The 15,157-nt window shown below is 48.1% G+C and overlaps 1 protein-coding gene across 7 annotated transcripts in view; it reads right to left on the bottom strand.

Moving 5' to 3' along the window:
- The window catches only part of tns2b (tensin 2b), a 38,206-nt gene that overhangs the window by 2,369 nt on the left and 20,680 nt on the right, over positions 1 to 15,157 (bottom strand). For 4 of the 7 annotated variants that reach the window (XM_029113943.2, XM_029113945.2, XM_029113946.2 and 1 more), the window contains 22 exons: positions 13,825 to 13,857; positions 13,634 to 13,683; positions 13,229 to 13,412; positions 12,755 to 12,805; positions 12,495 to 12,617; positions 12,210 to 12,274; positions 12,006 to 12,089; positions 11,562 to 11,677; positions 11,141 to 11,201; positions 10,790 to 10,865; positions 10,163 to 10,292; positions 9,157 to 9,222; positions 6,535 to 6,651; positions 4,886 to 6,277; positions 4,501 to 4,666; positions 2,976 to 4,069; positions 2,662 to 2,796; positions 2,474 to 2,566; positions 2,019 to 2,096; positions 1,668 to 1,745; positions 1,143 to 1,311; positions 934 to 1,002 (listed from right to left, as the gene is read on the bottom strand). In XM_029113943.2, the coding sequence (XP_028969776.2) occupies positions 934 to 1,002; positions 1,143 to 1,311; positions 1,668 to 1,745; positions 2,019 to 2,096; positions 2,474 to 2,566; positions 2,662 to 2,796; positions 2,976 to 4,069; positions 4,501 to 4,666; positions 4,886 to 6,277; positions 6,535 to 6,651; positions 9,157 to 9,222; positions 10,163 to 10,292; positions 10,790 to 10,865; positions 11,141 to 11,201; positions 11,562 to 11,677; positions 12,006 to 12,089; positions 12,210 to 12,274; positions 12,495 to 12,617; positions 12,755 to 12,805; positions 13,229 to 13,412; positions 13,634 to 13,683; positions 13,825 to 13,857 (4,430 nt within the window). The remainder of the gene's footprint in view (positions 1 to 933; positions 1,003 to 1,142; positions 1,312 to 1,667; positions 1,746 to 2,018; positions 2,097 to 2,473; positions 2,567 to 2,661; positions 2,797 to 2,975; positions 4,070 to 4,500; positions 4,667 to 4,885; positions 6,278 to 6,534; positions 6,652 to 9,156; positions 9,223 to 10,162; positions 10,293 to 10,789; positions 10,866 to 11,140; positions 11,202 to 11,561; positions 11,678 to 12,005; positions 12,090 to 12,209; positions 12,275 to 12,494; positions 12,618 to 12,754; positions 12,806 to 13,228; positions 13,413 to 13,633; positions 13,684 to 13,824; positions 13,858 to 15,157) is intronic. The other 3 variants (XM_029113944.2, XM_029113950.2, XM_010894961.5) reach the window with 2 other exon arrangements.

Genomic DNA, 15,157 nt, shown 5'->3' with positions numbered 1-15,157 from the left:
AACATTCATACATGACCCAGTCAACTTCCCTGACATATAGAACATTCATACATGACCCAGTCAACTTCCCTGACGTATAGAACATTCATACATGACCCAGTCAACTTCCCTGACATATAGAACATTCATACATGACCCAGTCAACTTCCCTGACATATAGAACATTCATACATGACCCAGTCAACTTCCCTGACATATAGAACATTCATACATGACCCAGTCAACTTCCCTGACATATAGAACATTCATACATGACCCAGTCAACTTCCCTGACATATAGAACATTCATACATGACCCAGTCACTAACGTCTAAGGATTTTAACCCAAAATACTAAATCCCACCCAAGTGTTCTTTTGAAAAATTTGTTTCTGAAGACTATTGGCTTCACGTGATTAGTGGTTCATGTCTGTCAAGTCAAAATAATTGTTGGGCAAAAGTTACGCTTCTCAAAAGGCACCTAATTGAACAAACGCCCATTTGCACATTACACAGATAAAAAGGTTTATACCATACAAGCATTTAGAAAAAAACACAGAAGGCTCTAATAAATGTATCATTATCAAGTTCTAATTTTACCACACAGGGTTAATGCGCAGAATGCTATAGCAACATGTATCCACAGCAACCGGGGTTGTGATTAAATCCATTTCCAATCAGTTTTACAGATTAAATGTAAAGATTGAACCCAACCCCGAGCCACAATGCAATATGTACCAATCAAAGCAGTATTCAGCCATAAGAAGACACAGGGACTGTTCATTTACAGTATGCCTAATACAAGAAATTGCTTGCGACATCAGGTTTAAATCTGTACACAGCGCGTGGCGCTATTCACAATAGTCTGTGTCTCAGTGGCAGCATGCAGGCCTAAAGGCCAGACCTCCCTTTGCTCCGTGCGCTGTGTACAGGTTACTGCACTGTTTGGACGCACCTCTGATCCTTGGGGTCTAAGCTGCTGAACGTCACGCTGCTGATCGGGTAGTGTCTCCGGAAGAACAATCTGCACAGAGGTTGTGTGTATTAAACAACCAACCAAAAAAAAGAAAAGAAAACGGAACAGGACACCGTTTTCTAATGATAAAGGCCTGTGTCAGTTTTCCGTTGGCTGATTAAAAAAGAAAAAGAAAAAAAAGCACACACCTCCTTTGGCTGTCGGTCAGCGTGATGCCCTGTGTGGACACTTTAAAGTGGACCACTGTGGCCGTGGGTGGAGGGTCCTGGGTTAAAGTGCATCTGGTCGCCTTGGAGACAGCCTGAGGCCCCGTAAGGGACTCTGTCTCCACGGAGTTTAGGTAGAGAACATTACAAGCTGGAGTTTAGCGAGAGAGAGAGAGGATGGCGAAGGGAGGTAGGTACAGGGAATGGGGAAAACAAGGTAGGGAAGGAGTTATGAAGAGAAACAGAATACGTAAACGACGGATGAACATTTGAAAGTATATGGAGATGAAATTGAGTCAGTGAATGATTACATAAGGCCACGCCCAATTTGAGATGAGCTTGCCAAGCTCAGTGAATTCATGTGAGTATGCATCGACGCAAGTGGGTAAGATCCTGCCAAGTTACGCCACCTTATTACCTCTGTATGGATTCAGGCACCGTGAGCAGCCCCTACTGGACAAAGCATACATTGCAGCTGTATTTGACCTTTGGCAGTTGACCCCTCACCTGCGCCTTGCTGGAGGAGGACTGCTGCAGTGCTGGTGTTGCTGGTACTCTGCAGTTCCTGCAGCTCTCCGACCGGATCTGGACCACAAACACAGCATTAGACTCACACCTGAATCAGTCTAACTCTCCGAGTACAGTCCAGTACAAACCCAGCGTGAACTGTGCGCGTGTAACATTTAACATTCACTTTATTATGGATGCAGTGTGTCGGTCTTATTGTTTTCATCACTCGTTAGTTTTTGTTTTCCACTTTTTTTTACTGGACATTTTTACTGCACCACAATGCTGACAATGCAAGCAACTGCCTGTTCACACCAATGCACTGCATTCTGATTCTCATTTGTCATTTACCTTTCTCCGGGATGCGCAGGACACAAGGCAGAGAGATGGGAGTGATGGAGTGCTGGTACACCAAGGCAGACAAACTTCCTGAAATACAACAGATCAGCAGAGGTAAAGGAGAACAGGAACATGAGAAAAGTCCCTATATACAGATTTATTTGCTGGGTAATACATTCAAATGAATGTTAAGGTTTGGACCCCATTCATGTTATTATCGGACCAGCAAGCTTTTTGGCACAACTTTTTAGAAAATGGTATTTCAGTAGACTAGTGCCGAGGTGTGGAAATATTGCTTAGAAGAATTTGATATTATCCCTGTTTTGTTCACTACAGGGACTCTCCTTAGGTTATTTTGGACAATTCACATGGCACAAACATTTTTAGCAAAGCTAAATCTCAAAGGGACAGAGGAGACTTGAACGTGAAGCCGACAGTGACAACTGTAGGATGGAAATAAGCCTCACCGAAATAGGACTCGTTCTGACAACCTTTTATCTTAACCCCGCGTGAGCCTGTCTCTATGAGGAAGTGCCTGACCAGCTGCTCCTGGGGATCCACTGGGACAGCAAGAGAAAAGGAGGATGGAGGGCAAAACAGTTGAGACAGTGTCAATTTAGATGACTCTTGACCTGCGGAATTGTTAGCCACTCACCGTTACATCCAGGGTGGTTGGCGTCGTTCGAAGGATGGCTGGCCACCTTGAGAGCCAGACCGTACGCCCCCTGGAAGGAGTTACTGTCCCTGATCAGGAAGGAGCCCGGCTCCCTGTCCTTGAGCACGGCGATGGCTAGACGGAGGGGGAAGAGACACCAGAGTGAGCACAACCACGGCACGTACCCGGAGATGCCATTTAATTAAACACCACAATAGCATTTCTCAACAAAAAAAACGGTACAAGTTATAAATAGTACAGTTTGCTTGGGTGAAATAATCCTTTAGAATCTCAGCGTAGTCTGCTGCTTTTACCCTGGTCTCTGGAGATGCCGGGCTTGTACCAGAACTTAGAGCTGTCCTGGACGAACTTGGCATTGACCACGCCGGTCTCCACCACGTCCTCTCTGGGACCAGGGGGCGTCAGTCCACGTCTGAGCGGAGGGGGGAGCTCTCCCGACTCCGCCGACGGGGAGAAGCTAACGTGGAGGGGGCTGGATTGGGGAGGGAGACCCACGGGTCCCACAGCACCCATGGAGGCCCTGAGAAGAGACTGAGAGCTGCTTGGGGACCCCGGCATGGAGGACAGACGCCTCTTCTCAGGGAGCGGGGGCTGGGCGGCTGGGATCGTGATCGCAGTGTAGCCAGAGTACGGGACGTGGGGGACGTTGAGTAGGGGGTAGTAGTGTGACGCCAGGGGAAAGGTGGGCGTGTTGTACCCGTCCGAGACAGGGGACGGGGGTTTGGGGTCTCCGGCACTAGCGGCCTCCAGTCTCCGCCCAGCCGGGTCCGTGGCCAGTGGAGAGTGCTGAGGGGATGGGTGGCGCTGAGGCGTGCCAAGGAAGAGGTGTGGCAAGGCGGGAGCTGACCTGGGGGCGGCGCTAGGGCTCCGGGATGCACCGCTGCCTCTCTCTGATTGGTGGGAGCCGCCGGGCAGGGCATTTCCATTGAGTTGCACCTGGACGGGAACGTACAAAGGCCTTGGACTCGGGACGGCCGGACTGGATGTCTCACTGTTACCCAGCTCCTCCGTCACATCCTCCACCACCTTCAGTTCCACATCCACCCCTCCCCTCATGGCCTCTACTGGCTGTGAGTCGCCGGGGGTCACTTGTTCACTCTGCGTCTCCCCGGGCCCTTTAGGAGAGGGCTCACCGCCTTGGCTTTGCGCTGTCGTCGCGGAGTTTATGCCTTCATGCGAAACCACTTCGCTCTCCCTTCTGCTACTGTCGTTAACGGGGTCAGCGTTAGGGTCCAGAGGGGTGGGGGTGGAGGCTGGGGGCTCACAGGCTGGGGGCTCTGTCTGCTGCGGCCCGTGACTCGGCACCGGGGGCTCGTCATTAGGACATTGGGTGGAAGCTCCGGCGTTGGCATCAAACAACTCCTCCGCATGTGGCTTCTTCTCACTACTTGTGGAGACAGAGAAAAATCATGTGTGGATTATTACTGAAGACTAGACTGATTGATTGTATCACGGGACTCAAATGGTGCTTTACAGGGTTGCATCTACTTGTAACCAAATGGGGCAAAATGGAAAGGGACCTAGCTGAATCCCTCCAACAAAACGTTTGTTTTAGTTTTTCTGTTGCAAAACCTTTTGCGTTCAGAAACACAACAATGGCACGCCGAGGTGATCCATGTCCTGCACCACTGGTTTTTCACCAATAGGTGTCACTCACTCACACACAATCAAAAACACCTAAAACCAGCAACCTGAAGACAGAAACACATCCATGCTCCTGGGGGGACGCTCTCCTAGGTACAGATCCAGGATCAGCTCCAATCCTAACCTTCCCCGCTAGTGAATGAAGTTAACAACATGACGCTAAGGACTACGCACCCGTCTGCACTGTGTACAGGGATGCCAGTGATGGCTGTGTAGCCTGGATCACAGTCTGATGAAGGCGTGGGGCAAGTGGGCTGTCCTTCGACCTCTGCCTGCCCCCAGGACCCCTGGGAGGAAGAGTCCTCCATAACCCAACTGTTGGGAACCAACTCGGCCGCACCTACAGAGACACGAATGCAGAGACATGGGGTGAAAGACAATAGCAGAGAGAGAAACAGATAAAGACAGAGGTAGAGAGAGACAGGATAGAGAGAAGAGCGAGACGGGGGAAACAACCAGAGACAAAGAACAAAGAGAGAGTGTGAATAAGAGAAGAGAGACCAGAGAGAGACAGCCCAGTTAGATGAGACTAATCTGGTGAGAAACACCTTATCCTTACCAGTGTGTCCGTCAGCCCGCTGCTGGTTCCGGGGCGGTTTTGTGGGAAAGGCACCTGGGTTTGGGCCGCCAGAGGGCAGGGGTGAGGCAGAGCCGGACTGATGCCCTGAGATGTACCCGCGGCTTCCATGGCTCTCTGTGGGCGAGGGCCTCTGCTGGGGCGAGCAGGGGCAGGAGGGCTGGGGGGGTTGGGGGGTGTGGTACCCACTGCTGCCACGAGGGCTTTCCGGGACGGGTTGGGGGCTGGGGTACCCCGAGAGCTTAGGGTCCATCAGAAAAGCAGAAGGGTCATGACCCTGACCTTGAACCAAAGGGGAATTACAGCCTCTGTAGGGTGACATCCCTCCTCCCCCTGACCTCTGTTGCCAGAACTCTGCCTCCCTCTCCGCCTCCCATATCTTCTCTGCCTCCCAGCTCTGTCGAGGCCCCTGCCTAAACCCTGCCTCCCTGGCCCAGAGTGGGCTCTCTGGTCCGTCCTGGCACAGCGGTTGGGCTCTGGCCGAAGCTGATTGGTGCTCTCGCCTGCAGGTGCAGTCCCGACATTGGCAGCTACCAGGGGGAGGAGCAGTTGGCCTGAAATAAATCTTCTTATATGGATTGGAGGCCATGGTCTGATGTGAGAGGTGAGGGACGTGGCCAGGGTAGTGATAGAGTTGAAACTCCTCCCCACCACAGACAAGCCTATTTGCGGCCGGTAGAGTGTGGGCGTGTGGGTGGGCGTGTTCAGGGGTGAGGTACGAACAGCAGGGGCGAAGGAGACATTGTGATGGGGGCGGGCTGTGTTCCCACGGCAACTCAGGCAGGGGGTGGGCGCTATGGCGATGGCACAAGTCCAGGCGGGGTGAGAGAGGGCGCGTGTGCGGCGGCTGCTGAGAGGGTAAGGCAGGAAGCGTTCTGCTCTTGGGGTTGCTACAACGTTCCACACAGTGTCCGCTCACGAGGCACGGCGCCCTCGCCCAGCCCGCCGCCTCACCACACCTCTGGCCGGAGTCAGGGCCAACGCAACAGGAGCGCTGTTCCCGCCTCAACCCCCCGCCCGGAAAACAGTCTCCGTCGCCCAAAATGGCGGTCTCCCTCTCTCTCTGTCTCACCCGTGCCCTTTCCCTCGCCACACTCTCCGCCTCCTGGCGGGGGCGGTCCGTCTCCTCCTTCTCTCCGTCCGGGTGGGACAAGGGACGGGCAAAAGGGGCCTCTGGGTATTCACAGGGAGCTGAGGAATGTCCAGCGTGCGGACTGAAGCTGGGCTGGGCCTGTGGAGGTGGCTGGGCTGCGGGGCTGCTGGGGGGGCATCCATTGGGAGAGACCCCAGAGGCCCTGACAGTGCCGGGCCCCCGGCGCTTCTTCACCTGGGCATACAGGCTCCCATCCAGGGGGCCCCGTGTGTGGGAGATGTCTGACGGATACAGGCATACATTCATTAATAATGTGCGTGCGTGTGTGTGAGTGCGTGTGCGTGTGTGTGAGTGCGTGTGCATGTGTGTGAGAAAGTGTGTGAGAGAGTGTGTGTGTGAGAAAGTGTGTGAGTGTGTGCGCGTGTGCATGTGAGTGTGTACGTGCGTGCGTGCGTGTGAGAGTGAGTGCGTGAGAGAGTGTGTGTGCGAGAGAGTGAGTGTGTGCGAGTGTGTGCGTGCATTTGCTGGTCACCATTACCCTCAGTGCTGTCCTGGTGGTGCAGGTTGAAGTTCTCGTAGGAGTCCCAGCGCACGACAGGATCTGATGTGTTGTAGTCCACGGTAACAGAAGGGTCATTCTTGCGGTACTCTCGCCCTGTGAGAGAAGGACTATTGCTAGATATCACACACACCTGAACATATGAAGTACCCTCCAGAATTATTGGCACACTAGCTAAATATGAACGAAAAAGGCTTTTTTATCGTAGCTTATCAGCTTGATCTTACAGTAAAAAAAAATATATATATCACACTAATCTAGTCAACCATATTGCCAAAACAAAGATTATATGCCACTTCCATGCCTGTGTTATTTGGAAGGGTTGCCAGAAAGCCTCTGTCACCAAACCACCAACATAAGAGCCTGGAGTCATTGGAACTTTGATTGGAACTAGGTTTTACGGCCTTATGAGAGTAAAACGTTATCTTCTTGGATACAAACACCACAAGTGGGCGTCACATAAGCGATGGTCATGCAGGAAATAACCTAATACCTACTGTGAAGCATTGTGGGGGATCTGTGATGTTGTGGGTCTGTTTTACATCAGAAGGCCCTGGTAATCTTGTTAGGCTACATGAAAAAATAGACTCTGTCAAGTACCAGGAGATTTTAGGCAAACACCTGTCTGTGTTGGCCAGGAGGCTAAAACGGTCATTGGATCTTCCAGCAGGACAACAAGCCAAAGGGTACCTCCACACCCACACAATAATGCTTCACTGACCATGGAATCAGGCTTTTGCCATGGCGATCACAGTCCCTTGACCTAAATCACATTGAACGTTTATGGGGTGAGCTGACAAGGAGAATTTACTAGCAAGTAAGCTCAAGCCGATGAACAACAATGACATTTTTTCCACAGAGTTTTCTGTTCACATTTACCAGAGTGATTATTTTTCCTGGAGTTAAACAAATGAATATTGGTACATACAGTAAACAATGTGTACAACTTTATTCACAAGTACACACAGACAAGCATTACAAAAACAAATACACAAACACACACATACAAACACAAGCACATACAGTGGGGAGAACAAGTATTTGATAACCTGCAAAATTGGCAGTGTTTCTTACTTACAAAGCATGTAGAAATCTGCATTTTTTTTTATCATATGTACACTTCAACTGTGAGTGACAGAATCTAAAACAAAAATCCAGACATTTTTGGTACAGAAACCCTTGTTTGCAATTACAGAGATCATACGTTTCCTGTAGTTCTTGACCAGGTTTGCACACACTGCAGCAGGGATTTTGGCCCACTCCTCCATACAGACCTTCTCCAGATCCTTCAGGTTCCGGGGCAATCGCTGGGCAATACGGACTTTCAGCTCCCTCCAAAGATTTTCTATTGGGTTCAGGTCTGGAGACTGGCCATGCCACTCCAGGACCTTGAGATGCCCTGGCTGTGTGTTTCGGGTTGTTGTCATGCTGGAAGACCCAGCCACGATCTATTTTCAATACTCTTACTGAAGGAAGGAGCTTGTTGGCCAAGATCTGGCGATACATGGCCTCATCCATCCTCCCCTCAATACGGTGCAGTCGTCCTGTCCCCTTTGCAGAAAAGCATCCCCAAAGAATGATGTTTCGACCTCCATGCTTCACAGTTGGGATGGTGTTCTTGGGGTTGTACTTATCCTTCTTCCTCCAAACACAGCAAGTGGAGTTTAGACCAAAAAGCTCTATTTTTGTCTCATCAGACCACATGACCTTCTCCCATTCCTCCTCTGGATCATCCAGATGGTCATTGGCAAACTTCAGACGGACCTGGACATGCGCTGGCTTGAGCAGGGGGACCTTGCATGCGCTGCAGGATTTTAATCCATGACGGCGTAATGTGTTACTAATGGTTTTCTTTGAGACTGTGGTCCCAGCTCTCTTCAGGTCATTGATCAGGTCCTGCCGTGTAGTTCTGGGCTGATCCCTCAACTTCCTCATGATCATTGATGCCCCACGAGGTGAGATCTTGCATGGAGCCCCAGACCGAGGGAGATTGACCGTCACCTTGAACGTCTTCCATTTTCGAATAATTGCGCCAACAGTTGTTGCCTTCTCACCAAGCTGCTTGCCTATTGTCCTGTAGCCCATCCCAGCCTTGTGCAGGTCTACAATTTTATCCCTGATGTCCTTACACAGCTCTCTGGTCTTTGTGGAGAGGTTGGAGTCTGTTTGTTTGATTGAGTGTGTGGACAGGTGTCTTTTATACAGGTAACGAGTTCAAACAGGTGCAGTTAATACAGGTAATGAGTGGAGAACAGGAAGGTTCTTAAAGAAAAACTAACAGGTCTGTGAGAGCCGGAATTCTTAATGGTTGGTAGGTGATGTCATGCAATAAAATGGAAATTAATTATTTAAAAATCATACAATGTGATTTTCTGGATTTTTGTTTTAGATTCCGTTTCTCGCAGTTGAAGTGTACCTATGATAAAAAAAATTACAGACCTCTACATGCTTTGTAAGGATGAAAACGTGCAAAACGGCAGTGTATAAAATACTTGTTCTCCCCACTGTACATACAAACACAAGCACAGACATACAAACACAAGCACACACATAGAAACACAAGCACAGACATACAAACACAAGCACACAGTCTCTCAGGACCTTTCAGTTGGTCTGGGCTGTAGGAGAAGATAAACTCCACCGTAGCATCTGGTGGGAAACGGTCATCTAGGGAGACATATAGTCAATGTTTTAGCCAATATTTAGCAAATATTGTGTTGTAATTTCTAAATGGTGTAAACAACTAAAAGTGGATCATCTACTGTATAATGTAACCTTATAGTAATTGTCTGAATGGAGTATAGTGCTAAAACAAGAAGATATTATTCACTGTGCCAGTTCTTACAGAGGAAAATGTATATTTCATTTGAAACAGATATACAATATGTAATAAGTACAGTAGGTCTTACACATAAATATGCAGGCAATTAAATGGTTCAGTCTGTAAAATTTGCAGAATTGCATAAAATGGATTTATATAAGGGCCTCATTCCACCCTGAACCCTTCATGCAAAAGAAAAAAGAAAAAGTTCTCGTTGCAATCTTCTTTGTCATTATTAAAATGCAATGATATGGATTTATTGCTTTCATTAGACCTGTGTTCCAGTAAGCGGAGCCTCCCAGGTCACCTGCCCCTCATGCTCATGGTTGGTTCCCGCACCTCCTGATGTCCACGTTTAGCACTGCTAATGTACCTCGATTAGAACAGTATTCACCCCGTAAGAGTCAATACCAGTGGCAGCGATTGCGGCGGCGAGTCTCATCAGGTAATTCTTCACACGATTCAAAACACCTTGCTCTGTGCGAAGTTTTCTCATTTTTCAAGCCCTGTCAGAAATGTTAGCGTTGAGAATGACCATGTCTCCACGGTAGATATCCAAGCGGATTTAAGTCAAAACCAAAACGTGGCCCCTTAACGTCCAGTCTTCTTGCATGTACGGCAGGTTTGGCGCAGCCTTGCAGGCTGTCCCTACAAAAAAAGGTGAATCCCGAGGAGTCGCAGGTGCCAATCACTCCCATGCCAAAAGCAGCTACACTTTGCACTAAAACCCAACCATTCCACCACCTTTCTTCTTCCAGCTGGCTTCACCTGACCCTGGGTAGCTACCTGTGTGGGCCAGGTCCAGCTCCCCCTTGCCGAACCACAGCTGGGCTCCATGGATCGTACAGGTGTGAAACTGCAGCCTGAACACGGCCTCCCTCTCTGAGCCGTGCGGGCACCGGTGATAGCATTTCACCTACAGACAGCCAGAGACGGAGGGACAGGGAAATGCTGTGACCTCAATGTGTTTCATACTAGCAGTATGCAAAAGTAATACGTCGTTTCAGCTAATCTGTGATAGGCCATCTACTCCGAGCAAACAAAAGTATAGTTGAAATTACAATGTTTTGCCGTGAAATATTTGGTTGCAACATGGAGGATTTTTGTTGTTTAGACTGACTGAGAACACATTACTTTCTCATTTACTGCAATGACCGGAGCAATTAGTGAGGATTATTTTTCTCAGACAGACTGCTTCACCTTGCTTGCTAAAATGATCTAACAACCTTGCAGGTCTAGCAAACCTAACTCTGTACGTATTTCTAGAGCTCTGTGTAGTTGAACCTGTCAGGAAAGGGACTGTTAGGTGAAGATGTTGAGGATTGATTGCTAGTTATTGAGTGTCCATTTTGTTTCGCTAGACAACCATAATGCTTCTCTAGTTACTGGGTGTCCATTTTGTGTCTCACTCACCATGATGTCTCCCTTCAGCATAAGCGCCGGCTCCAATGTGACACACAGCTTTCTGGCCCTGGAGCCCTGGGGGTTGCTATGGATGCACACAAATGTAAACACAGTCAAAACACATTCCAACTGAGCCAAAACACACCTCAACATAGTAAAACACTGGTAAAGAATGGTCAGTTTGGGTATAAACACAGAACAGTTCTGTATGCAAACACAGAAGGCAGCACATTGAATCAAACGCCCATCAAAGGTACATACACGTGAATGTAAAGCCATAGAGGCAAAACAGTGACAATCACACTGAAGGCCAAAGCTATTTTTATCCACTGTCCCTGTCAACAACATGAATAAACCTACTATATGCCCGAGGTGTAGACCAGCTGTAAAGACTGGTAGATCTTCAGGAAAGGATAGAAACCTGCACAGAGAGAATGAAACCATGTGTTGGGAGGTGAAGAGAATATGAAATTCTTGAAGCTAAAAGTGGTCAGAATATGCTATATCCCCTTACAGGTGTTTGCATGGAAAGAAGAAGTACGTGCTAGTTCACAGAACGGTTGTAATCTAATAAGTTCCAAATAATTTGAAAGTCAAACAAGTCTTAACATTTTCAATTGTCGCAACTTCTAAAGTCACTGCACACATTTAACCTTTCCGTTTTGCCAACTCAACTTCATTCACTAGCTTGACGTCCACTAAAAAACACAAGGCAGCAGGGAAACTCGTATTTTCACATTCAAACAGCTCGCTACATCACATGGTACGCTAGCGTACTGACCTCCTCCAGCGGGCTGGAAGTTGGGCAAGCAGGGAATCAGGACCTGGTGAAGGAACTGAGGGCTGCTGTTCATCTTGATCGTCCCTGACAACAGACCCCCAAAATAGTATATGTACCTGGGGAGAGAGAGACGAGGCAAGACGGGGGGTACAATTAGCAGGGATTCCTCCGGCTAAATCGGTGAAAAGAGCACTACAACACGCAATGAGCGCAGGGAGGAGAAAAGGGGTTGTTCTGTATGTGGGGAAAGTTACATGACATAAAAGAGAAAGAGTGAGAAAGACGTCGCCTTCATGGGCTAACGCTTGTTATGTTTATTGTTACTATTGCCTTCTTTCCAATACCTTTAACTGAACACGTACTTAGGTGAATTCAGTGGTTGTTCCACCTAGCTTCATCAAATGCATCTTTAAGTCGCTTTGACATAAAATATCATGTTCTTGCCTGTTCTGAGAGGGTTGTAGTGAGGAGGAGACTTTATCTTCACAGAATTTCCTCATGGCCAGAGTGGTCAGGGCTTGGTCCACCCTATACACACACGTACGCGCACACACACGCACACAGTATCATACAATCTGTATCTTAACAAATTAATGTATGTACTCCTGCAAACATTCATGAAACATCTCTGACACACACAACACATACCCCGCAGATATCTTGCTGTAGTGCATATAGGCAGCAACAATTACCCCAGTTTTCCCTTTGTTTCCCTGAGAGAGACAGAAATATGGAGGAAGTAGGAGACAGACAGAAAGAGAGAGAGGAAGCGAGACCGGGTATAATGGAGAAATACAGAAAGATAGAGTGAGGGAGGAAGCAAAAGAGAGAGAGAAATGAAGAGCAAGGGGAAGACAGAGAGATATTAAAGACAACTGGACACTGTTTCTGGACAGAAAACACAAGGGAATACGTTGTTAAACCTGCGCTGACCTTGCAGTGCAGGACGACCACGTTGCTAGGGTCAGAGGTCAGCCAGGTCTCCATGGCTTTACACATGGCACAGATCTTGTCCAGTGGAGGGGCGTGCAGGTCGGGCCAACCAAAGTCTTCAACCTGAAGATGAGGATGGGATTTTAGGTTTTTAGCTTGCCTGCTCCCAGATCTGGTTGTTCCATCTTGTGACCTCCTGGCAGGACTCATGTTAGCTGATCTGGAGCCAGGGTACTATTAGGGTGTTGTGGTCCGACTACCTTTGGGTTGAGTCTTGTGATGTCATGACGCTTTTCGGACAGGTTTAGGAGCTGGAGATGTTAACACAAAGAGGAAAGACATCAGTGATCTTATACCCAGACAGCCACGCTGTCTCAAAGTGGCTTGAACTGCATTCAAACTTTGGCCCAGAACAGGTTAACAATGGAGCACCTAGGTTATACATGAGGACGAAAGACTTAGATGGATGACCCTAGCCCACTAGGTTATATTGGAAATGACATGGTCCTCGTTTTATCGATACAGTATGTGTACTACTGTGTCCTAGCGCCATGGTCATTCTCAACGCTGAACAACATCATAATATGGCGTCCAGGTAGCCCCTTCACGTTTCAGTCTGCTTGGTTGCCTTAGATACCCATTGAACTTGACCCAGTTTGCATTACGGATGTGTGAATTGCTTTTTGCCCATTACGGCAGCTGCTTACAGCGCACACCAAACCCCTCCGACTCACCAGGAACTTGTCTTGGTGTTTGGACTTGAGCATAGTGGCCACTTCCTGTAGGTTGCCGCGGTAACGTTGTTCTTCCAGGTCAGGCAAGAAGAAGACAGAAATGATCCTCTCTGTGATGTAGGTGAGGTCAAAGTCATAGTGCCTAGCCATTACTCTGTCCATCACACGCTCCACACTCTTGCTCCTAGAGAGAGGGTGAGGGAGGGGGGAGGGAGGGGAGAGGGAGGCGAGGAGAGTGGGAGGAGGGTGAGAAAGAATGTCAATCCCTTTTCCATCGTGCACTGACTCTCAACTTCAACTTCACCACTCATTCCTCTTACACTCCTGACCAAATAATACAATGGCTGCAGTTGTTTGAATGGCGTCTCATGTTCTTCACTACAGAGGGAGAAAACTTTTTGGTACCTGATAAGGGAGCCCCTTTTCTTATTGGACAGGGATTTGGTGGAGCCCTGCTGAAAATGAGGGGGGAAAAGATCAATAGTTTCAGTTTAGAAGTACAGGAACAGAATGATGATGAGAAACATCTAAGAGTAGAGAACACGGCTAATACCTGAACGATGAAAGAACTAAAAACAGAGTTAGTGAATCCTTACCAGGTTTAGGCCTGGGACACAGGTGGATGTCAGCTAAAGGAAAGGACACAAGTCAGTACAAATGAACAGTTGTCGACATAAACCCACTTTGTAATGACACAGGACCACGAATTCCTTTTGGTTCTGAAGCAAGTCGTTGGGTTATAAAGAACCTGCACATCAAACAGCTGTCACCCGGACACACACACACACACACACACACACACACACACTTCACGACAAGATCTGTGGCTCCCTGGGTGGATGTACAGCTATTGGACTCGGCCCAGGAGAAAGGATGAGTGGCCAGAGGGATGAGGGAAGGAAGTGTGTTGATTGAGAGTGTAGATTCTCTCTCTATAATTTTGTTTCTCTCTTCCTCTCTCTCACTGTCATATACAACAGCTGGAGAGGAAACACTGCTGTCAGAGATTTATCCCTTCTAAATGACAGAAGGCCAGAGTACACACACACACACACACACACACACCAACGTCATCGTAACTTCCCAGAGAGGCAGCAATGAACCTGTCAAAAGTCTTCTGTACTCGTAGACTTGTGATGGCTTCCACATTTCTCATTTCTGTCATCCAACACACACAATTCCCCGTATAAATACCCAAGGTTCAACACGGTTTGATTTGGGTCACACCTTCATGTGTTGGTCAGGTAGAACCACCTCCTGGGGCAGCTCAGCCCAATTCTTAAGCACCAATGCAATGCAAGTGAATCAGAACCCAAGGCTTGTGAGTGGCAACGCAACGTCAGTCACCTCTGACCTCATGACATCACTGCACTGACAGGGTGGGTGTGGCATTGGATGTTACGGGCCAAGCTCTGCGGATTGTTGACAGGAAGAAGTACCGGACAGAAGCACCTACGACTTCCCAACCTTCAAGGTGGCACTGCTGTGATGCACTCTCACACCTTGGTGGAAGCTACAGGCTCAGTTCACCACATCTTTATTTAGCATCATCAAAAAATAACTGTCATATTTGTTTTCTAAATTGTGTTACGGTTTTACTTATCTGAGACGGAGGAGGAAGGGAGGACATGACAACCCCGCCAGATTGCATCTCCCTTCCTGGTAGGTAATTAGACAAGGGTTTCCTGAATCAGGCCTCGACTTCACGCCACACACAGACAAGAAACACACACTAATATATATATATATACACACACACACACACACATACACGCACATGCATGAATTACATACATACATACATAAATATATATACAGATCCACACACAGACAAGAAACACACATTAATATATATATATACACACACACGCGCACATGCATGAATTACATACATACATACATACATATATATACAGACCCACACACACG

This window comes from Esox lucius, chromosome 17, assembly GCF_011004845.1.
Source record: "Esox lucius isolate fEsoLuc1 chromosome 17, fEsoLuc1.pri, whole genome shotgun sequence".
Taxonomy (NCBI): Eukaryota; Metazoa; Chordata; class Actinopteri; order Esociformes; family Esocidae; genus Esox; species Esox lucius.
The sequence above is the reverse complement of the archived record's forward strand: the minus strand, read 5'-3'. Positions and strand labels throughout refer to the sequence as shown.